Source organism: Nyctibius grandis, chromosome 8, assembly GCF_013368605.1.
Source record: "Nyctibius grandis isolate bNycGra1 chromosome 8, bNycGra1.pri, whole genome shotgun sequence".
NCBI classification, from domain to species: domain Eukaryota; kingdom Metazoa; phylum Chordata; class Aves; order Nyctibiiformes; family Nyctibiidae; genus Nyctibius; species Nyctibius grandis.
In genome coordinates this window covers 31,310,760-31,337,588 of record NC_090665.1, presented here as the reverse complement: position 1 = coordinate 31,337,588, position 26,829 = coordinate 31,310,760, and the positions used below count along the sequence as shown (strand labels likewise).

Here is a 26,829-nt window from a genome sequence, read left to right as displayed (position 1 = left end):
AATGCAACAAAGAAATCCAAAAAAGGCATTTGAAATAAATACCTGCTACAAAAAGGAGAGGACTTGTCAAACCCTGCTGTGTGCATTCTGCTAATGGGACCAACCTGCACCCCACACCACAGAGCATTACTGCATTACCTTGCAGTAATCCCACTGCAAGGGGGCTCCAGTTACACAGGAACCTCCCTTCTCGCTGAGGTCAGTTTCTGGCCAGGAATGGGTTCATCCTTTGGCCTGGTGTCTGAGGATTAACTGTTTTGTGATAACACTGAATATGCCACTTCCAGTTTAATGCAATGAATTCAGGCTGACCACAACCTGGTGTGCAGGTCAGTTCTTTCTCCTGGAGGGTTGAAGAGTAGCCCTTAGTGTTATGTTAGTTCCCGGCCTTGAGGAAGGGCAGAGTGAAAAACAAATGCTGCCATAAGCACAAACCCAAAATGCGCTGAGCCACACAGAATTGCAGCAGAAGTCCTGGAGATAAGAGTAACGCCTACTGACCTGGCATTTCCAATAGTCAGCAGTGACCAGGAAGCAACCGTTTTCCCCCAGCAGAGCGATCGCTGCAGAGTTTAGCCTGCAGAAACACCTCTCCAGCACTAGTGAGACTCTTGCTATGGCAGTTAGATGCAGTCCAGGTATTACTGACTGGGTTATGGAGATACAAACAGGTTCAGTTCAGTTTAGAGCATAGACCACTCAGATTTACCCTAAATATGACAGATTAGATGTAGGTCATCCTACAGTCAGTTTCTTGCTCTTTGATTTCAGTTAGAGTAAGACAAAGCTGTCACGTGCGAGTCAGCTCCTAAATGCTCTTGGGGCAATGGGAGTTTGCCTATACACAGAACTATGTAAATACCAAAAAAGAAACTAAAGATTTGACCTTTGTTTACCCAAGCAAGTCTTAATCGACCAAAAGGCAAGTCAGATTTTAATACCATTTCTAGGATTGATTCAGCTCTGATTTAGGCCAGCTTCTACAACTCAACTGCAAGTACAGCATGTCTGTCGGCAGGAAGCCTATGCAGAGACTGCAGTGGCACCAGGAACATGAAAGTCACACAAAATAAACAGTTTGGTGCAAAAATCTGCAACAGGAGCACAACCAGCATGGCAGATTGCACTGATTTATTCACTGTCTTTGCTCCAGCAAGGAGCTCTGTGCTGCGAATGTCTCCATCACATCTGGCTGCCCCAGGGGAACGCCCAGCAGGTCGGAGAAGGTGCATGAGCAGTGCCAGTCCCCCAGCAGCACCAGCGATGAGTCAGGCCCTGTCTGCCCAAGTGCACAGGGGCCAGTCAGCGAGGGCACCATCTGAAACTATCACTAGCAGCAGCAGTGCAGGACCGGCGGTGCCAGAGATGCCCTCTCACAAAGCTCTGGGTCCCTTTGCGCAAGTCCAAGGCAAATCCTCAACGAGGGCACTTTTCCCTTTAGTCAGGACTTCATGACCGTCTTTGTAATACCTTGGGCAAATATTGACTCGGATCCAACAGACTGAAAATATTTGGTTTGCACCAGATGTGGTGCGTATATATCTTTGACACATTAGCTAAAGGAGTGATTTGGGAAAATAAAAATTCTAGGTGGATGTGTTTACTTTGCAAGGTTGTTCGTGTTGTGCTCAGATCCTGAGAAGTGTGTGTGAAGGTTTTAACCACAGGAAGAAAACCAGCTGTAAGTGCCACAACGCACAGTAAAACTGTGTGTGTGCACGTGCATTCCTGCATCTGCAACTCACCCACATGATAGTTGAAGGGCTGAGGATCACTGGTGACTATGACTATGTTAACAAGTCCATACATTCCTGCCCTGAAGAAACTTGAAAAGGTCTGTCAGGTGAAGAAGAAATTACTGAGCTTATCACTGCAGGACAGGTCCTCCAAAGTACTAGGCTTCTAATGCTGGGCCTGCTTTTTCCAAGAACTTGGGCACCATTTCCCTGGTATATTGGGTTTGCGTGGCAAGATTTTGTAGTGGGGGGGCTACAGGGGTGGCTTCTGTGAGAAACTGCTAGAAGCTTCCCCCATGTCCAATAGAGCCACTGCCAGCCGGCTCCAAGACCACTGGCCAAGGCCAAGCCTATCAGTGACAGTGGTAGCGCCTCTCTGATGACACATTTAAGAAGGGGAAAAAGTTGCTGCACAACAGCAACTGCAGCCAGAGAGAGGAGTGAGAACATGCAAAAGCAACAACTCTGCAGACACCAAGGTCAGTGAAGAAGGGGGAGGAGGTGCTCCAGGTGCTGCAGCAGAGATTCCACTGCAGCCCCTGGTGAAGACCATGGTGAGGCAGGCTGTGCCCCTGCAACCCATGGAGGTCCACAGTAGAGCAGAAATCCACCTGCAGCCCATGGAGGACCCTATGGAGCACCCCATGGAGCACATGGATGCCCAAAGGAGGCTGTGACCTTGTGGGAAGCCCATGCTGGAGCAGGCTCCTGGCAGGACCCATGGAGAGAGGAGCCCATGCTGGAGCAGGTTTGCTGGCAGGACTTGTGACTCCATGGGGGACCCACACAGGAGCGGTCTGCTCCTGAAGGACTGCACCCTGTGGAAGGGACCCACGCTGGAGCAGTTCATGAAGAACTGCAGCCCTTGGGAAGGACCCATATTGGAGAAGTTCGTGGAGGACTGTCTCCCATGGGAGGGACCCCATGCTGGAGCAGGGGAAGAGTGTGAGGAGTCCTCCCCTGGAGGAGGAAAGAGCAGCAGAGATGATGTGTGATGAACTGACTGCAACCCCCCATGCCCCATCCCCCTGTGCCGCTGGCAGGGTGGAGGCAGAGAAATTGGGAATGAAGTTAAGCCTGGGAAGAAGGGAGGTGGGGGAGGAAGGTGTTTTTAAGATTTAGTTCTATTTCTCATTATCCTACTCCGATTTGATTGGTAATAAACTATTTTCCCCAAGTCGAGTCTGTTTTGTCTGTGACAGTAATGGATGAGTGATCTCTCCCTGTCCTCATCTCGAACCACAAGCCTATCATTATATGTTCTCTCCCCTGTCTAGTTGAGGAGGGGAGCGATAGAGTGGGGTCAACCCACCACACCTGGCTCCCAGCTGACAGCAGCTTTTGCAAATACACTGTTCCAAGGGAGGGGAAGGTAACTGCCCTGTCCTCTCCCATTTCTCTTGCCCCAGCTTATTAGAAAGAGTTCTAGTAATAAGTACGTATCTAAGCAGAGAAACAGCTTTGTCAGAAGGTTGAAAGCAACAGAGAGGTAGTTTGAATGGTTAAAGTTGCTACAGTTTTCAATTCTTAGGTCCCTCCCAGCCCCAACTGTCAATTCCCCATGTGTCTGTCTACTGTCTCATGCTAAAAATCATCAGTCAGGTGTGGCTTTGGCAGTTGCAGAGCTTGCCTTATGGGAACCAGGGGAGGGAGGGAAAGCAACATGGGAACTAGAGAAAAAGCACTTCAGCACCATTCAGTAACCTATGGATATTGCTTTTCTCCAATAGTTTCATTTGGGGATTCAATGGGCATTCATTTTAGGGGCCTTTCAGAAGGAACACAAGTGTGAAAAGAGGTTCTTCCCATATTTACCAAATAAGCATAGAAGAAAAGAGAAAACCTAGACTTGTGTTCAGTATATTCACAGGAAGAATCCTAGTGAAATATTTGTTTTCTGGACAACTTAGGGCCAAACTCAACAGGTAGAAGTTTGTACAGAACAGAATTATTGTTTGGGACTGTAAATTTATAGCAATGCTCTTTGACCACCTCTCTTAAAATAATCCTCTTTGAGTCTGCAACAGATCCCAGGAAGCACTTAAGTACAAGAGTAACATTTTGCTGAGTCTTTTTCCACGAGTGAATCTCTTCATCAGATATGAACAACACCTGACACCTGGGGCTCTCATGCCCTCTGAACAGTCAACAGATATTGCCCAGAGCAACACAAATGTGCAAGCCACACACTGATCTGCGTGTACACCTACCTCTAATGGACCGCCTCCCAACCTTCCTGGAAATTCAGGGGTGTTGGAGCTCTCTTGGTCATGAAAGACCACCATACAGCCAGCCTATCCCTCCAGACAGCTTAACTACTGGCTCGCTGTGAATCCCTGCGGGAAACTAACCCTGAAAACTTTACTCAGACACTAAGCTTGCATTGAAGTCAGTCTGATAAAACTTGGGAGCGGCAGAAGCATCACACCCCCCAAAAGGGGAGTTACAGATTGGTTTCAACATGACGATCAGTTAAACCAGCACTAGAAAAGATACTGAAACTTTGGCCGTGTATCTCCTTGAAAATATTCCCTTGTGCCACAAGTTCACTACCAGAAGCCAGGATGCTTCACAGTAGCATAGCACAGGTTCAGGAACTAACCCTGAGGGGCCCCTAGAAAGACACTTTTCTGTACTCCTGGTAAAAGTTCAGTTCAGGCCAGTGTCACAGCAGCATGCAGAGCCTCCTAACACAGCTGTAAATCCAGAAAGGCCGCTTTGGGGTATCCCCCTGCCAAGGAAACTCTTTAGATATGTTACAGTCAATATGCCTCATACCTGGAGGTTTCTGAGCCATCATCCCCACCAGCAATGCTTCCAAACCCCCCCTTCCCAGCTAATATTGATGGTCCAGCATGCTCTTAGCTCTGTGTGTCCGAGTGAGTTCAGATTAGGTTTTCCTTCCTCGGGATCGCAGCCTGTATTTCAGTACTCCATCTCCCAAGTCATATTCAGGTCATACGCTCCTTTCAAGGTGTTTGAGGCATTCCTGTGGAGGAATAAAATCGCTCCAGCACCACCTCATGAATCCTTAGCCTGACCTCTCTGGCTACAGCTGCCCAGAGCCTGGATGTGCCAGAAGCACTTGCTGCACACACATTTTCTCTCACATATTGTGGTGGAGTTTCCTCCACCTCTTTGTCAACCACTGTTACAACATACCACCGAGCACCACCATTAGCAAGATGTGCAACTACCCTATTTGAAATTTCTCTTTCAAGTTTATAGAACTGCAAACGCACAAGAAGTCCCTAGCAGGTCTCTGTTGCCGTGGACAGGTGGAGTTAAACACGATCTCCCCTGGCCCATGGCTTTCTCATACTGATGGCATCTTCCTTACCCACCCTGCTCCTCAGCCCTGACCAGCCTTTACACAAAGGAGCATCTTAGTTTGGTTTTGTCCTACAGAAGTGAATTTCAGTCTTCAGGGCATCATATAAAGCTGTTAAGTCAGATTCTCAGTCACATGAAGACGGCTTCGTGCAAAGCTAACAATAAAAAGGGTCTTTCTTTGAAAAGGTATTTTAGTGCCGGATGAGGAATTAGACCCATTTCACACTTGTTTAAGTTGACAAAATACTTTGTTATGCTGTGAAGAACATGAAACCTCCCAGAAGCATAGCTGAAACAGCTGCGGTGTCAATGCGACTGGAGATTACACCACGTCCCTTGGCTACTGGGGGCCGTGTTAAAGTGGTACTTCAGCTCCTTTAGCCCATATACCTGATTTCAGTCCCCACCTTTTATTCGCAATAAACATAAGAGCACCCCTTTGCAGTAAAGGCACTGAAATAATAGGAAACAGGCACAGGCCAGATGCACGGCAGGCCAGGAGCTGCACGGTCACAGGCCTGTCCCTGCCATGCACCAGCCTGGCTAGGAGCCCACATGTGGGAGCCAACTCTTAGCAAGGGCATCTGCCACCAGCTCTCACACAGATGTGACCCCCGTCTCTTACAGTGTGTGAGATCAGGGAAAACACACGGCATTGAATCACCCCACAGCAGCAGCAGAGAACAGGCACAGCAACACCTGCAGCCCAGCTAGGAAAAGGATAAGAAGCAGCTTTTTGGGTAGGAAGCGAGGCCCAGTATCTGTTGGCTTCTACAGCATTCAGGAAAATAAAGCACAGGGAAACAAGGGGGTTTTGTTGTTGGAGATTTTTACCTTTTTCTCCCCCCACCAAAACAAAGCCCACCAGACCTCCAGCATTGTCAGGCCACTCCGGTCAAGAGGCAGTGGTACTACCATCAGAGACTTGATTCACCCATCTTGTGACCTCAGAGAGTTTCACTGATTATCAGCTGAATTCCCACCACGCAGCTAACTAGGAGAGGGACTGGACAGAGGGCTATAACATTTACCTAGGAGACTCTCCCTACCAGCAACAAGACACCCTGACTGTAACACATCCCATGTGTCTAGTTATGCTGCTTAATGGTAGCATTTCTCCTGATTTGGATGAACAGCGGCAGAACCCAACCCAGCTGGTGCAGTGGTCCTTCTGTGCTACTCTTTATTGTATGGGATCCTTAGGATCCAACACATTTTCTGGGTTGAGAACCATGTCTCCTTATGCCTGCATTTTGCAGAGAGCTCCTTGGCTCTCCAGCCACTACTGAGATCAAAAACACCAGCAAAGGGAATGAGGTCCTTAACCTTACCAGAGCATCAGTACAAAGGCTGCAGCAATCTTCTCCATCATGTGGAGGCCCGCAAAAACAATTGCTCAAACATGAGATTTCAGCAACTGAACATGCAGAGGAACAAAACGGACATCCAAACGGCAAGTGGAAAGAGCCACAGTTAAAACCAAACCACAGCACTCTCAAAAGAGAGAAGTAACAGTCAAACATCTCCCCCTCTGAAATTATTTGGTGCCTAGCAGTTTGAGGCACTTCACACTTAAGCAGGCACGTGCTCCTCCATGGCCCCATGTCTGGCTGGAGTCCCACTGTGAGTGGCATGAAAGGTTTCAGACAGAGGTATTCAGAATTTAGAGAAGAGTGAGAGAGGACAGAGCTCACCCCACTTGCATAAAACCCCTTCCTCCCATAAATGCAACCGCTCTTTTCTATCCCTGCAAGGGTCTGTGATGCAACATGGGCTGGGGAAACCGTGACGGAAGTGTCCGCTGGAACATCACCCCCCTCGCCTGGAATGAAGGGAGAGGTGGCAAACGGCCTCGCCACCTCAACTGGCCATGGAAATCAGTCAGAGATTGCCAAACCCCCGCAGGAAACAATGGCAGGGAGCCCTGCCAGAGCCAGGCCTGGCTTGATACACAGGCAGAGAGGGAGGGAAGCTACCCGGCTCCCGCGGCAGTGGAGCTCACAAGCAAAGTGCCTCAGCCATGGTGGAAATATCACACAGGAAGGACTCTTCTCGATTGCCATTAACGTTAATTTTAGCTACTGAAAACACAAATAATTCCAAAACCGACTGACAGCAGATTCATAGAGTACATGGCAGAGCTCAGCAAAGGTCAGGCCCCTGCAGTGCAAAGCCTGGCACAAGCACACAGGAAGACCCAGCTCTCCACTCTCAGAGCTCAAGGCGCTGGCACCCTGACTCACACTGCTATTACTCAGCGTGAGCAAGAACATCACGGTCCAGTGGGTCCGAGCTACCCAACTGCCAGGTTTGCAATATAAGGGATGTCTACACCTGCAACCATCGTTCCTGCAGTGGCTCAAAGAGCTGGAACAGCTGCATAAAGATGACTGAGACCATTTTCACCTATTCCCGTTTTTGGGAGCTGGTCTCACCCTTCTGCACAGCTATCCACATTGCTGTGTTTCAGAGAGGCAAAAGGCAACAGCAGAGGCAGAGCTGACAGTTGTGAAACTGGGAATTTAGCAGGTTTAACAGATAACGTAAGATCCCTTGGCTTAAATCAGGGTAAATTAATTGCTAGAAGCAGCCACTGCAAAACAATTTAGACCAAGTACATGTCTGATCTCTTCTGCTGATCACTTAATGAAATACAATATAATTTGTTGTGGCTTTTCGCTGCATACTTAAACTTTCCCTATACGAAACACTGAAAACATCTATTTTGCTCTTTTCTTGTCAGATGAGCGTACTCTTTTGAACTCTGGGATTTCAGTTTCCCGTCTCTTGCACTGACACCATCTTTTTCCCCTTTGAACTCACCCGTTGAGTCTATCAGTGAGTTTTGGGAATGTATTATTCATAGGAAAAAAAAAAAAAGAAAGTGTAAAACATAAGTAGGATATCATACTGAACTGCCTGTCACCTCAGAGGATTACAATTTCCCTTTAATGCCAGCTGGCTACGTTAGCAGTACTACATCAATGAAATATATTGGCCATTTTAAACGCGTGCTGTGCTGTGCTCCTGCCAATGCCCTTGGCTGACCAGCCACCTCCATCCCATACACCAAAGAGGGAGCTGGCAGGACAAGCCAGTGGCCGAGGTGCCTTCTGGGCTGCCTGAGCAGAGGAGTCCAGCATTGCCGCAGCAACTGCTGCTGGTGCCTTGGCAAGCTGGGTCTGGGCAAGCTGGGGGTGTGGGATGTGCCCCATGCATGGTAGTATCCAGCTGGCTGGGAGATCACACACCTGTCAAAGTTGGCTAGATGGTATTAAAAGAAGGAAATAATTTCATTAGCTGTCACATTATTTTCTTTCTAGGTTTGTCTTATTCAGTATTCTTTTGTCATGTCATCTCTACTTAAAAAAAAAAAAAAAAAAAGATGAGAAGCATGTTGGAACAAGCACACAAAAGTGCCTTGCTTTCATCTTATTATCACATGCTCCAGGTTAATCCATTAGGCAACATTATTCCAACAAGGTATGGCCAGTATTTTTATAATGTATGAAACATTTTCTTCCAGATTTATGTGCTCCCTCTATTTATAGTCCATATGTTGTGTATATTACAAACTGGTGCGATACAGGCTCAGGAAATTTTCTGAGACTCGTGTTGGGGTGGGTTTTTTTTTTTTGCTTTTTCTCCCCCCCACTCCGATCCCCCTGACTAATGGGGCAGCAGAAGGCACAACTAGATACCCATACCCAATACATATTCAGACTCATCTGCAGCTTTAGATGTGCAAATATATTTTCAAATCTGGTTCCATCACTTTACATGCCTTATAATGCATTACAGAGGTTTACATCCCTTAAATCTATTTAGATTGCTTTATTGCTCAGAGGAAAAAATACTGGAAATTACCACTATCCTACTGACAATTAAAAAAAAAAATAAGAATTACAATTACCCTTGGCATTCAAAGAAGCCACCTCCACTGCAGGTGAAAACATGCCAGACAGACAGGATGTGGCTTGGCAGTGGAGTGAGGTCTAGGATTTAGCAGGGAAAATCTCTGGAATTTTAACTCTGAGCAGGCATCTCATAAGGTCCCTGCTAGAGAAGCACTTCATTGACTTCCATGCATATTTCAGTGCTTTTTCTAAATCAGAATTCCCTCAAAGGGCTGTATGATGAGCTATATGTCACTATTAAGTTTAGGGAAAGACCCAAATCACAAATAAAGGCAAAATCCATTCCTGATGTGAACTGGGGTTATGCTGGAGATGAATTTGACACAACTGACCTGTTTGTTTTTTCTTGCTTAAGGAAAGAAAATGCAGAGACTTGTGCAGCACTCCTTTATCAACGTGCAACAGCAGCACAGCTTGCAAACACAGTTGCACGAGTCTCGCAATCTCTTACCCAGGGCTTATTCTAGAAACCTCTTCCTCCCTCCCCATCAATTGCAATAAAAGCTTTGCTTGAGGAAGGAGCAAGACCCAGAAGAGCTACTTTCTCCCTTGTGTTGCAATATCCAATCTGAGTGTTACTATCAGCTTTTAGAAATTGACTGTACAGAAAACACAGATGATGTTTGCATATTTTAATTTTAAACATCTCTGCTCAGCACAAGGATGGAACCTAATAAGCTGCTTTGTTTCTGCCTCATGAATTAATTCAGCCTGCTAACTGATTTGGATAAAGCATTTTGATTCCAACTAATAAATTTGTTTTCTGGGCAGGCAAAATGACTTTTGGAGGCAAAGTAACAAGTTCATTAGCTTGCCACGAGAAGTACTTTTATAATAACTATAAGGAATAGACTTTTTCTTTTTAAACCCACTTGTTCCACCGTGTCTTTTAAATCAATCAGATAAATTCACCTTGGTTTTCAATGCCCTGAATCCTGATAGCTCTGCACACTTGATAGGTAATTTAATCATCATTGGTGTGGATGAACACAAGCTCAAATTAGCTTCTGAAAGGCTTAGTCAGCCTGTAGATAGCTCTGCCTTTCCACTTTTATGCAGGAACTGAGCTTCACCAACTGGTTAGCTAGAGGTGTCATTAAAAATTTACAGAAAGAAACAAAGGTGTGCTCCAGCGTCTCTCCTTACCCTTTCTACTGTTACTCTGGCAGACAAAAGGTATGGAACCTGCTTCATGAATAATGAGTCATGTAATATGCATAATGCATTTTTAATGGCATGCAGTAATAACATTGAGAGAGATATTTCCAATCTTCAGACTTGCACCACAGCCTCTCAGTAGCCTGTTCTGATTCTCCCCAGATAGATCTTATTTTCCTCCTCTTCATTTCAAATTCCCCACCTTAAAGACATGACTTTTTCCCAGAAGTAGCCGCATTTCACCCAAATCGGCAGCTGAGCTGGTGCTCGGTGCAAGGAGGGCTGCTGAGGCAGAGAACACCCTCCCATGCAGCCACATACCGCTATTTCAAACGGGTTTGGGTCTGAGCTACTGCTCAACGCCGGTGCCCTGAGGTGTGCCAGTAAGTTGCAAGACATTCTGGGGGAAGACACGCTTAAACCAATACAAACACTCGCTGAGTTTCTTTTCCTGAAGAACAGTCTTGCCACCTAGGCTGCGTCCATACAGGCCCCTCCTGCCCCACCAGTAGCTGCCTCCTCCGGCCATCCGGCCCCAGTCAGCAGCTCTGCACTAGCCTCAAACCACACCACTTGTCCTGTTTGGAAATGAGACACTTGGGGAGGGCAGGCACACATTGCTATTGTGGTTGTAAAGGTAAATGCCGGTTACTGAGCCTGCTCAGGGCCTGCTGGAGTAAAGCCTGACTGTAGGGAGGGAGGCTGGGCCTGGCAGGAAAGGGCCGTCCTGAGGGCCGAGGGGCTGGGGCTGTCTGCTGCACCCCGGCAACCCCGTGCCCAGTACCCCTGACCAGCATTTACTCCACCCACAACAGCAGCTTCCCAATAAAATAAATATCAAGCATCACCCTAGGCGCAGCCCCAAGCCTACCTGTGGCACACGCTGAGCTGCTCCTCAGAGCCTCCCCTGGTCTGGGCAGGGCCCAGTGCATCACCAGGCCTTCTCCATTACCACTTAGTCTCCTACACTGATCTTCTGCATTAATTAACCCAGCATAATGTGCCTAATGTGGTCTTCAGAGTACCTGGCAGCTCCTGTGGTGCCTATGCTGCAGCCTCTCACCCTGACTGCTGCAATTGTGTACCATGTTTCTTTTTAATAAAAGCGCGCTCTGTCAAGCCTTCGTGTAGGCAAGCTTCCACACACAATCGTATGTGAAGAGCTGACCCCTGCCCAAGAAGCACATGGTGGGTTTGCCCTGCGGAGATAAGCTTCAGACACAGCCTACGAGGGCAACCCTGTGAGGAAGGGGCTGCGGCTGAAGTTCTTTCTCTGAGGTGGCAGAAAGCAGAAGCACGGAGGGACCTGGGTGGCACTGTGGCAGGTAGAAGGCCACGGCCCTGCAGTGGGCAGGGTGCCCTGAGGGCAGGGCTGGGCAGGCAGGGCAAAGAGGGCCTCTGCTCACTGCTTTTACCCAGAATAAAAGTACAAATGAAGCTGGAAACACAGTATATATCCATATGGGCACGCGAGGTTATGCGCATATGTAAGAGCCCGGGCTGCCATGCTGTGCTCTGCTGGGAAAAGAACAAGGGACCCTTCCATCATCTTCCTGCTTCTCTTTTGTGTGGGCTGCGACTGCCAGATGGAGCAAGCCCTGCTGACAAGGCATGAAGGCAGGCAAAAGGCAATTCTGTGAGTCCCAACAGGCTTAAGTATAAATGACACACCTGCTGCTCAGGTGTCCCTGCAAACTCCCGGGCACAGACATTTAATCTTGCAGGAGGACATTCAAGTTCCTTCTGGGCTGAGCGGGGGACTTCTGGCAGCCTACATGTGCCAAAAGCAGACACTTAAAAACTGCTCTTTCCCCTCTAAACCTTTTATGGTGCTAGTTCTAAGCACAATATACCCTAGTCTTCAAAAGTGTGAAGTGTTTAACTGAAATCGTGGGAGCTGGACAAATTAATATGACAGTGGTGTTCTGTTATCACCAGAGCCCTTCTGCAAACTCTGCGTGCCTGCATTCCCTCCTCGAATGCCGTATCCGCTGAACCATCACTGTGTTGTATCATTGGAACGGCTGACACTCACATATGCTGAAGTTACATATTAAATAAAAATCACTCTGGACCATCCTCAATACTTTATTAACTTAAAACATTTTTCCAATAAATATGTACCAATAAACATAAGACACTCCATAAAATCTAAATAAGGACATTTACAAACCTGTCAACAAAGTAAATAGAGCATTTTTTTTTAAACTGAGGTACATGCAGGGTCATTTAAGGCAAATTCAGTCAATTTTACTTTTACAATGATTCCTGCCCACCTCAGCAGTTTCCCTTTAAAAATTAAAAAAACAAAAACAAATATACAAATTATGCTATTGAGTAGCTATTTTCCAGTTATTAGAACAAGCCCAGAGCATGGAAGCTAGTAATGGTTCTGGAGAGAAAGTCTGTGCCTCCCTGGTACTCCTGCCCTCCTTAGCCAGGACCACTTGTTGGATGGGTTTCTGGTAATAAGGCATAACGCTGTGCTTTGGCTTTTCCACTTGTCTTTCACAAGCTTCCTTCTCCCCAGTGGATGTAGCAAGAAGTAACCCCCCCATGCCTCAAACACACACGCACACAGCCAGGCCTTGCACAGAGACAGCCAGCTCTGGGAGGATAAAAAGGGCCTCTCTATAACTGTTAATGCAGCTCCTGATTTGCACCAGAACAAGTGAGAGCAGGATCAGGCCCAAGCTGGTACCTTTGCTTAAAAACCAGCAAGATGACAAACTGCACAGTTCAGTCCTGATCCTTCAGGTTTTCTCACGGGAAACCAAGAGTGAAGCCACTCAGCACTGAAACTCAACCAAGGCAAGCACTCCCTACACCACATGCTGATGGCTCTGTCATTGCCATGTAAACACTGTTATACCCATGTTTCCCTGCAAGGTGATTCAAGCTACTGAAAACTTCAGGGTGTTCATCTTGGCCATGGGAGAAATATTTTCCAGCTTACAGATATCTGGTAGCTTATCCGTCTTTGGAGTATCAGGCTTCATATCTAAAAGGCTTATTTTCCAGTGTTATTTCAGAAACAGAGAAGGGGAGAGAAAGAGATAAACCCCAGCCTTTAATTTCCCCTTTCAGAGTCATTCAGGTTGAGCTGTCAATGCATGGCCCTGTCTTCTTCTTTCCTCTCCAAGCTCCTGGTCAGAAAGGTAATGCCAGGGTGTGTGCTCAGGACAGGGCTCAGGTCCAGCGGGAAAGCCAAGGGAGTCTGTTCTCATAGTGTTGTAGGTGCTTTCTGTATTGCAGCTGAGACTCATTTCAGGCCGTGCTGTGTCTCCCGGTGTCTCCGTAAATCCACCTTTCGTTGGAAGCCTTTGCCACACAGATCACAGCCAAAGGGCTTGAAGCCTGTGTGCTTCCGACTGTGGGTGATGAGGTTGGAGCTCTGACTAAAAGCTTTTCCACACACCTGGCACTTGTGAGGCTTCTCACCTGCAAGCAGAAGGCAGGAGGGAGAGAGAGAGGGTGTGAAAGAGGCAACACGCTGCTTACGCAGGACCAGAGGAAACAGGAAATGCACACTGGGCCTTAGAGCTAATCAAAGGGATTCCTGTGTGATTACCAAAGAAGTCATTCTTATAAAAAACATGCAATTGGGAGCCCCAAAGCATTAGCTGAGCCTGCACTGCAGCTGAGCAGGCCTGGACTTGGCCACACCTCCATCGGCCCAGTATAGTCCTGGGAGCAGCCTGAAGCACGGAGTGTTCCCAGGACACCAGAACTTGTGAATACATTTGGCTGCATGGGCTCTGGGCGATTAAACTGGCTTTGTGTCCTAGAAACGTGAGGAACTCCTGGGAAGACCCTCAGGTCATGCTGAATGCCTGACATCAATTATTATAGCATCAGCATGGGGGCAGGTGGAATAGATAAATGGAGGTTGTCAAGCCAAACCCAGGGAGCTGGGGTCTGTCCCCAAGGGAGGTATGAGGGCCCTTAAGTGAACCCTGAAGGGCAGCGTTCATCCAGAGATCTGCTCTTCTCTCCGTTCCCCACACTGAAATGCTAGCAGTCACCCCGAGCCAGCCCTGAAGTTCTCCTTCAGGCAAATAACGTAAATGGGAATAAATCCAGCCTCCAGAACTTCTACGGAGGGATCAGTAGCAAAACTCCACTGGCCTTCATGGGAGCAGGATCTCAGTGCATTTTGGTAGTGTTTATTATCAAATAACGGATAAAAGGGAACCCAACCACAAAACCAAGCCTGATTTTCAGAGTGGCTTTGCACCTGCAGAGCCCACTGACTTCAGCTGGAGCAACAAACTCTTTGCACGTTTGAAGATCAGATTCTTAGAAACATAAAATAACACAAAATGTGCGGGAGGCTCAGTTCACAAGTGTATGCTGCATATGAAAGGGATCTCTGATTCAGTTAAGGACCTGCTTTTATATTAGCAATCTAAAAACCCAAGCACAGTTTCTGATCTCACAACAAAATAATGGTTTTGACTAATTCAGAATTTGGTTGAAATTCTACTTAATCAAGCCTCGTTTGAAAAAGTTACTATGGAAATACTTTTTGTGTTACTTCCTAAATAGTTCATTTTCATTCAGCAAACGTGGTGGAAAATCGTTTATAACTAATATTGTTCACTGCTTGTCATCTAGAAAAGTCACAACCAAGCAGCACTACATATAATGTCATCTTTCTACATATTTGCCATTCTTAGGCTTCACCCTTGATATCTGCTAGTGGTCACTATCAGGAAACAGGATTTTGGTCATCTGAACCTTGGGTTTGGCCAGTACAGCTGCTATTTTGTGTCTACAAATGCTTCTGTATCTCACACCATTCATTTCCCTCTACTTTAAGTGAATGGTGCAAGTCTGAAAGGCAAGATTTTCTTTTCAAGATTTCTGATAAACCTGCCTTCTCACTGAATGATATATTTAAAACAATTTCCTTTGGTGATTCACCTGCACTTTATTGGTTTCCATGTTTATTACTAACAGTGAAACTTGAGAACTCTACACCTCTCCTTCCATTTTGTATCAAACTGCAGCCATTTCTCAGAAAGTCCGGGTGGAAGTGCAGACAATCTCTGAACAAATATTTAGACTAAGAGTTGGACCCTAGGCCCTCCAGTTTAGTGTTTGATCTAGAGGAGGAGACTCCTGTTGTTCCTATTGTAAATTGGTAGATCCTGCAAAAAGAAATGCTGCAATCAAACTCACCTGTCATTTTCCAGGGACCTCAGCTGTAAATCAAGGCTATACGAATATAATACTCTACAAATCATCTTACACAAAAGCCCTTTGAATAAACATTGGTGGATCCTATTAAGGGAACACTGATTGGATTGCGAGGATTTGGGTTATTTTGCAGCTGCTGTTCATGGAACCACATTCAAATCACCCTCCTTTGCACGAGTAGAGCTCAGATAGCGTGAACAGCAGCAGGGCGGTGAGAAGCCCAGGGAAGTGCATGCACTGTCCCAGCTGAGGAGGAATGGACTGATGCAGAGAGACCTCTTTAGAGACCTGCCCCCACAGTTGGGGCTGAACACCAGCAGCTGCAGAGCTGACCTGTGTGAATGAAGGTGTGTTTCTTCATATCAGATTTCTGGTGGAACCGCTTCCCACAGTACTGGCACGGATAGGGCCGGGTGTCCGAGTGGATAAGCAGGTGGGTGGACAGAGTAGAAGATCTCTTAAAGCTCTTGCCACAAATCTTACAATCAAAGCTGCGTTCCTGCAGAGAGAGGAGCCCAAACACACACACGTTAACCACAGCAACAATCTCACCAGCAACAAACTGCCTGGCAGCATATCAGTGTTGCCCCTTCTGCCTTAGCAAGCACTTCCACTTCTCCAGAGAGCTGGACTGGCCTATGGAGATGCTAACACTGGCATGATAGCACCACATGATAAAAAAGATAATGCACCCTCTCCCAGTGCTGTGCATGGCTTCTCACAAAAATTTAACTGAACAGCTCTTCCTGCTGGCAGGAATGGCCAGGTGGGAGCAGCCACGACCGACGGGGCAGAGTCCACCTGCACATTTCAACAGGGGCCCAAAACATGACCACTCCACTGGGAAGCCAACAGCTGCAGCACTGTTCAGAGGCCACCTCTCCACTGTACACAGGGAAGTGGGTGCTGAGGTCTGCTTGGCTCTCCTGGGAAATCTCTGTGGCAGGCTGACTTCTGCTGGCAGGGTAACAACTAACTGCTTGTTTGTAGTTCCATTGTAATTCAAGTGAAAGGTACCTAGAACATCTGGGGAAAACAGCTTTTTGGCTTACTACTTTAACATATCAAAATAAATGCATTAAGACCTTGCTGTCTCTCTCCTCTCCTCTCCCTCACACACTTCTCTCCACCACTTTCTTCCACCATAAATCATCTCTTTCCATCCCTTGCTACCATCTCACCTTCCTCTTCCTGCTATGCTTCCATACAATCACCTCAGTTTATTTGGCTTGTAATGCACTCTCCCCAAAATGTTGCCCCCTCCATGGACATAATATACAGTGCTGTTCTTTTCAACATTATTTAATGGGTGATGAGATGTTTCCCCTCATTGTGTACTCTGTTGTTGCACACTTATGAAATTGTAAATAAAACAGTTAGCAAAACAATATTGCTGTAACGCTATCCTCCAAAAGCCAATCTGAAGAAGGAAGATTTGCCAGGTCAAGTGGGTGGGTGAAGGGGAAATATGGCACAATATCAGCAGGTGGAAAATGTTACAAGTCCTCCTACCAAAATTAACTACCATATTCTTTTGGTGTGTGACTCAGAGTGTGTCGAGACGGGTGAAGTCTGTGCTCTATACCTGACTGGTCGTTCAGATGTTCCCTGCACAGACACAATGACTACAAACAAGGGAAGACTCACTTCTTTGAGGGCGGGGAGGAGAAAGAATGAGGAGGGCTGCATCGAGAGCAAGCACAGTGAGTTCTTTAGCTGTTAAAAAAAAAAGTCCACATCTGCATTACAATTTCCAGCTCCGAGCGTGAAAATTTATTATTCATTATCTGTTACTTCTGGAGCACCAGAAGTGCCCATTGCTTAATACAGACGCATGCAACGTGTGGGGAATGGAAACAAAGCCTGTGTTCTTTAATTTGTTGATTTGCTCCTTTGCTGACTAGCTGCCCACCCTTTCCTCTGCCTGCCACCATATTCTTCACCCACAACTGCCCTACCATGTTCTCTTCCTCTCCTCAGTTTAGATGCCCACCTACTGCCCTGTGATTGCCTTCATGGCTTCCCTAGCGCCGGCCGAAGCAAGCAGCTGGCCCTGGCCCTCGGACCTTCATCCTGGCGGCCCGCCACGCTCTCACCTGCGAGTGCACGGCCTTGTGCTGCTCCAGGCTGACTGCATGGCCGAAGGTCTTGCCACACATGTCACAGGCAAAGGGCCTCGTGCCACTGTGTGAGCGGCGCACGTGTACCTCAAGGCCATGTGGTGTGGAGAAGACCTGAGGGGAGAGAGCACACAGGGTCAGGCTTGCCAGGGAGAAGGGGCTGGGGAAGAGCCACAACCAGTGAGGGAGAAAGGGATCCCTACCTTGCTGCACTTGACACACTTGTAAGAGCCAGTGCTGATGAGCAACGGGCGGCACAAGAGGTCTGACTCCACTTTGATGCCACCTGGCCCCTTCTCCTGCTGCCGCCCAGGCTGCGTCTCGGCATAGAGTCCAGGTGCTGCTACCGGCGGCCGCTCAAACAGCCCCGCGCCTGGGGAGCCAAAGTCACCATAAAGTCCGAGGGAAGAGCTACACTCTGCGCCATAGAGGGCAGGCTCGGAGCCTCGCTCACAGAAGAGCCCCAGGGCTGAGGTCCGCTCCAGCGTCGGGCAGGGCCTGTAGCTTTGCACAAGGTGTCTCAGCTCGGAGCCACCCAGGCTGTTCCACATGTATGGTTTGAAGGGCACCGAGAAGGGGGGTGCTTCATCTAGGGACGGACACACAGATTGCTCCGAGGCTGCGGAAACACAAGGGCATAGGAATTAGTGCGCTTTGCAATCCAGCCACTATCACGGGGCAGAATTGTCTCAGCACTCAGACTTGTGCCCAGAGCCAGACCCCTGTACTGCACATTAAGGCTGCCCTTTCATCTCTAATGGGAGGACATTTTGTATTGCACAGTAGGGTCAGTGCATCCAGTACTACCTACTCTCCTGCTGTCCCAGCCAAATCATTTAAAGCAGCCACCAGTTTTGTCTGCCTCCATCTCTGAGTGCCCAGGCGTGTACACACTGATCTGACTGTTTAGACATTAAACAACTCGGTCTGCAGCTTTCTTTGGTTTTATCTGTAGCTCCTCACAAAAGTATATCTACTATGTCCCAAGATGGGCATCAAAGCTAACTAAAATCAGATCTCATTTGAAATAAAATCATGGTTGTTTCAGATTGCTCTGAGTTTCTCCAAGTAAAGAAACTGAGTTCACCCAAAACACTCAGCCTCACAAAATCATCGGTATAGGCCGCATTAAAAATTGAAGACTCAGGAAGATTTTCCTAGTAGCCATAATCAAAGCCATCTTCCACCAGGACAAGCTCAGATGGCTTCAGTTGGCTCTAACAGGCTCACCTTTGGCAATGGCATCTGAGCAAGGCAGTGGGCACCATAAGTTGAATCACACTTGGGGGGCCCATAGCAGAGTCTGATGCAATGGCAGGAACACAGCCTTTGAGATGAGTGTCTAAAGGCACAAATGCTCAGGGAGTCTTGTATAGAGGAAAGCACAGTTGGGCAGAGAACATGAGGTACCAGACCCCACCTGCATCTGCCAGAGATGCTGATTAATGCCCAAGGTGCTCTGCTTTCACTCTTCATCACAACAGGCAGCAGCACTGGGGAAGTCAAATGTCTCCACTGGACAAATGTTTCAGTGAGCCAAGGAAAAGATGAATCAATTCACTGCTGAAGTGCCGATGCCTTCACAGAGATATTGGCATCCCTTTCAACTTGGGCTTCCAGAATAACCTCCCTTACCGAAAAACTTGCCCACACACAATTGCTCTCTCGCTTTTTCTCATTCCTGTCAGCTTCATAGCTCCCATGATTTTCTCAGCCTTCAGCAAAACAAGATAATGAGGGGTGGGCTAGGGAAGGAAGGCATGATGTGTTAGGCATTTGGACAGGCAGATGGTCACTGAGGGTTACAGAAGGGAGTGGGAAATTATTTGAAAATTGAGCTTTGAATGACTTGACTGTTTCCTATCTTTTACATAATTTCAGATGTTAACAGTCTCAAATTCTTCCATCGAAATTAGCAGTCTTTTGTTGGAAATATATGCGCACACACCAACTGGGACATTTGAACAGAGCGATGAAATCAAATTAGCTGACATGGTGCTGAGCATGATTTTTCCTGTTCTACACTGACTGCAAAGTTGTGGTCAGCGTCACATCATCTATCTTGTGTCTTTGCAACCAGTTTCAGTGTTGCCATGTCTCACGATTTTATCACAAGATTCAAAACTATCTTAAAGCCCCAGCTCTTGAAACTGCATGATTTCATCAGGCCCTCAGCCTTCCTTTTGTTTGCTTGTTCTTAACTTTTTTTCCTCTTAAAGTCAACTTCCAGCCCAGACTGTAAAGAAAAGCATGAAAACATAAACCCTCAATATTTCAACACTAGAACTGAATATCCATAAGGTATTAATTACAATCTTGATTTCTAAGCCAGTCTGTTGAGTGAGAGGAGAGGGAAGGCTGACCTGATTTTTGAGCCCTTGGAATTGGCAACATGGGACACGGTAAACATTGCACCACAGATCAGTTTGCGTGCAATGTTCCTTCCATCACCTCACATGCTTTGGAGACCTCTCAAGCACAAGTGCAGGGGAGCAACTGACGCTCTACTTCTCAGGGGCAAGCTCAAGCCATCCAAGCCCTGTACCCACATCAAGGTGACCTGCAAACCCTGCTCTGCCACACTGCAGGGCACTTCTGTGTTTGCCTCTCCTCTACTCCACAGCATCTAGGCCTCCAAGGGGTAAGCAGGGAGGGAGAGACAGATTCTCCCTCTTCTTCCTAGCAGCCTTTATATAGACAACTTCTGAGAGGAGAAATATCAATGCTCTTTCTTGAAGGCAAGGCAAACTCAACCCGAAATGGTTGGGAACAGACTGATATGCACAGCAAAGATTCAAGTGTCCTCCTCCGCAGATCACAAAACACCACAGTCTCCACAACTCCCTTTAGAAAGGGTTATTAGACATGGTCTAGTTGACATGGTGGTGTCAGGGCAACAGTTGGACTCGATGATCGGGGCAACAGTTGGACTCAATGATCGCAGAGGTCTCTTCCAACCTGGTTGATTCTGTGATTCTGTGTGAACTCCTTTATACACAGCAAAAGCCTTCCTCCAAGACTGCAGCATCAACAGGCTCATCAGAAGATACTAATATACAGCTGCACTGAGCTATCAGGCACCTTCTGTATATGCAAACGTATGTGATTACTGACACACATAGAAAGTGAGGTTAAATAACGAAGTGATTTGTACTGATGGAGTCAACAACCTACTAGAGTGTTAACAAGTATTGTGTCTGTGCATGCCTGCCTGGATCAGCAGCACAGCACTCAAAGACAAACCTGAAATCTGGCTTTCACTGCGTATTGAAGTGCAGCCTGCACCTATGTTCACTTCTAGGGATAAGGGGGTGATAGTACTACTCACCACACCTGCCCTGAGCATGATTTAGAAACATCATTTCTCATTTGCCCTGCCTGCTAAAGCACAGAAACTGTGCCCCACCCAGACAAACACAATCATAGAAATCCAGTCTCTCACCAGTGCATCTTGCAGAAGGGACCTAGGCACAAATTCCAGCTTCACGCTGAATCTGACAAAGCAGATGGAAGGCAGAGGGGTTTGGGGGAGCTGTGGGAAGAAGCCTGACTACCTAATCCTGCTGCCACTGCCTTGCATCATTAACGTAACACCACCTGTCTCAATGCACTGAGGTTCATTTAATAAAGCTCTTTCCTTACAGTTCTTGGAGTCCCTTACCTTCCCATTCCTCCTGTGAATGAGATCAGACAGTCCCAGGACCACCCTCCCCCAACGCCCCGAAAAATCTTGATCTGGGGCTGTCACCCTCATTTTGCAAAGATACTTTCCTTGGGCAGCTGGATGGTTGGTGGGGAGCTAATGAATCCCACGGGAAGAAATGAGTGGGGAGGAGGAAAAGGCAGAGCAGCCCTGGTAAATATTGCTCCATTTTACATCTCTCTTTTAGACACCTCGTGAAAACGGTTTGTTTCCCGTGCAGAAATTGTAATTATTTGGGGAAGGAGGAGCAGGACAAATTCGTTAGAACAAAAATTACACACATTGCTACACTTTGTGCAGAAACATTAGCAAAAGGGAGACTGCTGCATTCCTGCATTTGGTCTGGTCTCTCATTTGCACGGACTGAAACTGTCCTGTGGCTGGCTGTGATGATACTGGGCAGCATTTTGAATGTCCCCTCAGAGGGCGTTAGGACTCTTAAAAGAGGGGCAGGCTTTAAAAATGCAAACCCACATCACTACAATCAGCCGTTGATACGCAAGGACACTATAAAGAAGAAGTGGGAAAATCGGTGCGGAAACGGGACTAAGTGTTCGTTTGCTGGCGTCTGCTGTCGGTCGGTAAAGCTGAGACAATTTTTCCTTTGCTAAGACAAAAACTGTCTTTTTCCAGCTGTCGCTTTTTAACCGAGGCAATAAAGTGATTTTTATATATACATATTTTTGTTATAAAATTACACCATTGTATTTTTAAACGAGATAAGTATTCATGCCAGGCTGGGGACAGCATCTCCCACTGCTCCAACCACATCAAAGGCAGGACGAGGGAGCTAGAGACAGGCGCTGCAGCCATAAGTGTGAGTTTCCTGGATTTGGGGTGTTTAAATCTGACCGTCATTATTTTCATCTGTTTTTTACAAATACGTTTTTAGAAAAGCAAAACAAAACAAAAAGGAGGAGGGGGGGGACGGAGGGAGAGATCTTTTTTATAGGCAAGAGGCAAGAAATAACCTGAAAGGGAGTTAGGGAAAACGTCTGGCAGGTAGTACAAAACACAAAGTCAATGCTGTTTACTACAAGTATATAGATAGCCTAGTAGAAATTTTTACTGTCTTAAAAACCATTTAAACTCCCAGTAGCAGGACCCTGTAGGAAAATGCCGGGACCTTTAAAACATAACCGGCTTGCCTCCAGCAATTAATCAGAAACCAAAAAATCAACGCCCGATGGCATCGCAACTTTCCTACAGTCTGTCACCCACTGCTCCCTTAGCAGTGGGAGATGGGCTGCAAAAGCAACCCGAGAGAGATAACCCGAAAACGAGTGGAAAAGGCAAATCTGTCCCTTCCACTTGTTTTCAACGGCGGCGCCCAGCCATGAGACATTGCCCATGGCACCGACACAAAGACATGCAGCCGGACCCTCGCCGAGCGCTGCTCGCCCCGGTCCTACCTGGCGAGACGGAGGGCGAGGGAGGTCTCCAAAAATCCTCAAATTCGGACACCCTGTCACAGAGGCTGCCCTCGCAGCTGGGCGCTGACTCGGAGGTGCCATCGGCAGCCTCGGTAAGGTGGGATTCCGGGGAGAAGCGTCCCTGGGAAGGCTCCGGATCGGGCAGGACGGTGCGGCATAGCCCCGTGTCCTCGGGGATCTTACTGTCTGCAGGGCAAAGGGGGCGAGAGGGCTCCTCAGTGCGGGTCCACGGTGGAAGCCAACTGCCTCCCCCGACGGCCCCGCTCCCACCAAGGTTTGCTGCCGGACTCTCTCCAACCCCGCATCAGACTCTCCGGCGCCCCGCGGGGGCTACGGGGCCGGGGGCCTGCACAGCTACCGGCCGGTGCTGGTGTCGCTGGCAGCGGGGTGATGCGGGGCAGGCCGGCGCTGTCCGCCGCGAGCGAGGCTGCGACCGAGGGGCTCCTACCTGCACAGATCTGGGCTAGGACCGTCTCCAGCCGCAAGCTGTAGTCCTCGTCAGCGGAGCGGGGCTGGTGGTAGCTGTGCGCTTTCTTGCTCTTCACGAGGAAGGACCTCGGCATGGTGGGGTGCTGTCACGGCCGGCGCGGCCGCAGTCCCTCTCCAAGAGCCGGGCAGGGCGGCGGCGAGCGTCACCCCCGAGACAGCCGCGGGGCGGTGGCGGGGAGGCGACCTGCGGAGAGGCGCCGAGACCGCCGGTGAGGGCCGGGGGTGCCGGCCGGGAGGGGCCACTCGCCGGGGGCGGTGCGCCAGGTGGCGACGCGCAGGTGGCTCCGGCCGCCGCCCCCGGCCCCGCTCGCCTCGCCCCCCCTCCCCGGAGCGCAGCTACTGAGTCTCCCACCGCCCCCGGCCAATGCTGCCCCCGCCCCGGGGCCGCTGGGGCCGCCCCGGCCACGCTCCGGCGGCCCGACGGCGAGCGGTGCCCGGCCTGTCGGAGGAGGGATGCGGGCCCGACGGCGGCTGTCAGATCGCGGGGAACAGGCAGCAGCAACGGCTGGGCACCGCTCGTCGGACGAGCTGGGGCTGAGGGAGCAGGTGGGGCGGCCATGTGCATCCCCGTCCCTCCGCGGGAGCGCGGCGGCACTCGGCGGAGTGGGCACACCGCGCCTCCATGTCTGCACCCGCACCGGCAGCCGCGGCAGAAGCGGCGTCAACAAAACGCACCTCCGAAACGGCTTATCGGTCCCCACCACCCAGAACAGGCTGGACGGCGCAGGGCTGCTGCCGCGACGGGCGGGAGAGTCGTTACAAACCCCACAGCCTATACCCGACGCCGGGGAGGCTGTTGCTGTCGGAGGGACTGATTCACCCATCCAGCGCGAACCACGATAACGCGAAAACGAACAAAACGGAATCTCTCCTGCAGCCCGCAGCTGTCGGCGCCGCAGCACCTTGCAGCTGCGGGCACTGAAAGCCGGGGCGGGGAGAGAGACGAGGTGGGAAACCTCCTGGGGCGGGGAGGGGGGGAAAGCTACAGGGAGCCGGGGGGCCGAGGGGGACAGAGGCCGGGTTAACCAGAGCTGCCCCGACCCCGCTCCTCGGGGGAAGGTGTGAGAGGTTCACTCGAACCCGTCCAGCGCCGGGCCGCCTCTGTCGTTCCACTTCACGCTTTGCAAAAAGCCAGTTTAAACCACGTTTGTTTGGTTCTTTTGGGGGACTTCGGAAAGGTCCTTTCCCCACCCCCCCCGACAGTGAACCTCAGGTTTGCGAACGGGAAAGGTGGGAAGAGGCCCTGCCCCGGCAGGAGCGCGGGTGCTGCCCCGCAGGTGGCGACCCGGCCGCGCCGCGAAGCAGCGGTCCCGCCGCGCCCGCCGAGGGCAGGGCCGCTCCGCGCCGCCGGGGAGGCACCGCCCCCGGGCACGGCGCCGGGCGGGCGGGCGGGTGGGAGCGTTCCTGACCAGGCCCACCTGCGCCTCGGTTCATCCTTGAGCGGGGGCTGGCAGCAAGCGGGGGGCGACAAATCAAAGCGGCCCGATAACAAGCAACGGCAGCCGCAGCCGTTGAGGGGCTCCGGCGCTGCTTCTGCCGCGTGTTTTCGTCCCGGCGCGGCGCTTTTCCCTCCAAAAGCCACGCTGCGGCGGCGCCGACGGCCTCCCCCGCCCCGCTGCCCGAGGCCGGAGCCTGCCAGGCTGGGGCCGGGCCCGGGCCCGTGGGAAGGTGGGTCCCGCAGCCCACCTGGCCGCGGAGCGCCGCTCCGCCGCGGGCACCTGCCCCCGCTCTCCCCCTCCCCGCCGGCCCTTGGCCGCTTCTGGCGCCCGGCGGCACGCGGGGCCCGCACCCGCCAAGGCCCGCCGCTGTGGGGGCGCGAGGCCGGTGCCTCCGCGGGCTGCCGCGGCTGAGGCAGGGCCGGAGCGGCGCGGGGGCCGGCGGAGAGGAGAGGTGCGGAGAGGTGCGGAGACGAGGGGTGAGGCGAGAAGTGAGGTGAGGGGGCGCTGCCACCCCGGCCCGCCCGCCGGCAGCTGCCCACGCGAGGCGAGAAAAGCAAGAGCGCTTACCCATCTGGAGGGGTGAAGGAAGCTGGGCTGCAGACGGGGTTTGCGCCGCAGCCTGCTAGTTTGGGTGACTTTAAATTTAGCCTCCCTTTAAGGAGTAATGGTGCTTGAGTTGGCTTTTTTTTTTCTTTTCTGTCTCTGTCAACTCCTTCAGAGCTCGGCCCCCTAAACCACAAATTCCACTTCCTGAGCGTTAGGAGCTTCTGCAACCAACAAAAAAAAAAAGCTTTTTTTTTCTTTTTTTTTAAAAAAAGGCCAAAGCTTCACAAATCAGCACTGTTCCCCCTCCCCTCTCTCTCATTTTTCCTTAAATTAAAATGTCTTACCGTATTCCACCTCACCCCCCGCTAAAGTGACATCAAAGTGTCATTCTGGAATCGGGCGCTTCATTTCTCTCGGGGTTCTGCTCTAGAAATTACACACATCTATCTGAACTATTCTTGGATCCCCTTCAACTTCCGCAACGAGAACAAGTCACAGATTCAAAACACAGATTGACTCAAGGCGGGCAGAGGCAGAGGGCAGGGGACGGAGCGCCCGCCCTGCCGAGCCGGCCCCGCGCAGCATCCCTGCCCCCGGCCCGGGAACAGGGGGACGCGCCTCCCGCCGCCATCGAGCCGTGCGTGCCGTTATAATCGGGGCTGAGGCAGGGCCCTGGGCGACGGAGACCTCCCCTAGACTAGAAATAACTTGTTGTGGAAAACTCTTGGGATAAATACGCCCAACGGCGCTGAAAATACCTTAAGACCCAAGCCTAGAGGTTTGCTCATTTCCCTTCGGATTTAGGTAATGCTTAAATATGGAAGGGGTGGGCGAGATCCCCCACCACCCCCCCTCCCCGGCTCACGGTGGCTACTGTAGCTTGAGAGCGATTCAAACACGAAGGCAAAAGAGAAGCGGAGCCAGGCGAGAGGGAAGCGACTACCTTCCTCGCCCGCGTGCCGGTGCTCAGGTTGCTAATTCGTGGAGCGTCCATGGGGCAGGCACCGGCGGCGAGCACGGTAGCGGGGTCCGCGGCAGGCGGGGGTCCGCACCGCCCGCACCTGCGGGGACCCCCGCGCTGCGCAGCCAGGAAGCCTTCTCCCTGCTGCAAAGAGAAAAAGGCTCTCCTTACTTTACACGCACACCCCGATCCCAAAACACAGTTTTCCAGGTCTAGCCTCGGATTCCTGATGCAGCCAGGAAATCCGGCTCAGGTCTTCGGTATCTTTCTGAGGTGGTTCTGGGCTTCGCTCTCGGACATCTCAGGCCACCAGCAACTTCGTTTCGATGACTTGTAGGGCCGCCCGAAGTACGGGTCTGCAGTGAGCAAATCGAGGTTTAACACCATTTACCGCACAGAAAGGACCGAGACTGAAGTCGGACAAGGCAGGAGCAAACTTCAGCCTCCCTCACGCCCAGGAGCATGCTACCTTTGCCAACAGGTGCTTTTTGTTCACCACCATCCCCAAGCATTCACAGAAAAATTAGTCACTTTGTGCCTGTGAACCCGTGTGGAACACAGGATTAACCTGACTTCCCAAAATCGAACTAAGCAAGCAAACACCACCACAAGGAAAACTGACCAACCTTTTGCGTGATGCTTTAGCAGTGACACAAAAGGAAGTTGAACAACGCGACTGACACATCACCCTCAACACCTTCGTTGTTGCCGGAAAGTTCCTGCTGCTGGGCGCAGTATTTTTACTTACGGCATCTGTGTACCGCGGTCTCCTTGCTGCGCCTTTGGTCGGTT

At 50.0% G+C, this 26,829-nt stretch overlaps 1 protein-coding gene across 1 annotated transcript; it reads right to left on the bottom strand.

The window, feature by feature from the left end:
- Positions 1–13,406: 13,406 nt before the first annotated feature.
- Positions 13,407–23,165, bottom strand: GFI1 (growth factor independent 1 transcriptional repressor). The gene is made up of 7 exons (XM_068406789.1): positions 23,051–23,165; positions 22,859–22,893; positions 22,582–22,732; positions 17,670–18,085; positions 17,443–17,580; positions 15,680–15,845; positions 13,407–13,585 (listed from the first exon to the last, which is right to left on the bottom strand). Exons 1-7 carry the CDS (start codon positions 23,163–23,165, stop codon positions 13,407–13,409), a joined length of 1,200 nt encoding a protein of 399 aa, XP_068262890.1.
- Between the last annotated feature and the right edge of the window lie 3,664 nt (positions 23,166–26,829).

Coding starts and splice junctions, on each gene's coding strand:
- GFI1 (XM_068406789.1), bottom strand. CDS start 23,165: ATGCCGAGGTCCTTCCTCGTGAAGAGCAAGAAAGCGCACAGCTACCAC. Junction 22,894..23,050: donor CCTAGCCCAGATCTGTGCAG/GTAGGAGCCCCT, acceptor GCGGGGTTGGAG/AGAGTCCGGCAGCAAACCTT. Junction 22,733..22,858: donor ACCTTGGTGGGAGCGGGGCC/GTCGGGGGAGGC, acceptor CCCGATCCGGAG/CCTTCCCAGGGACGCTTCTC.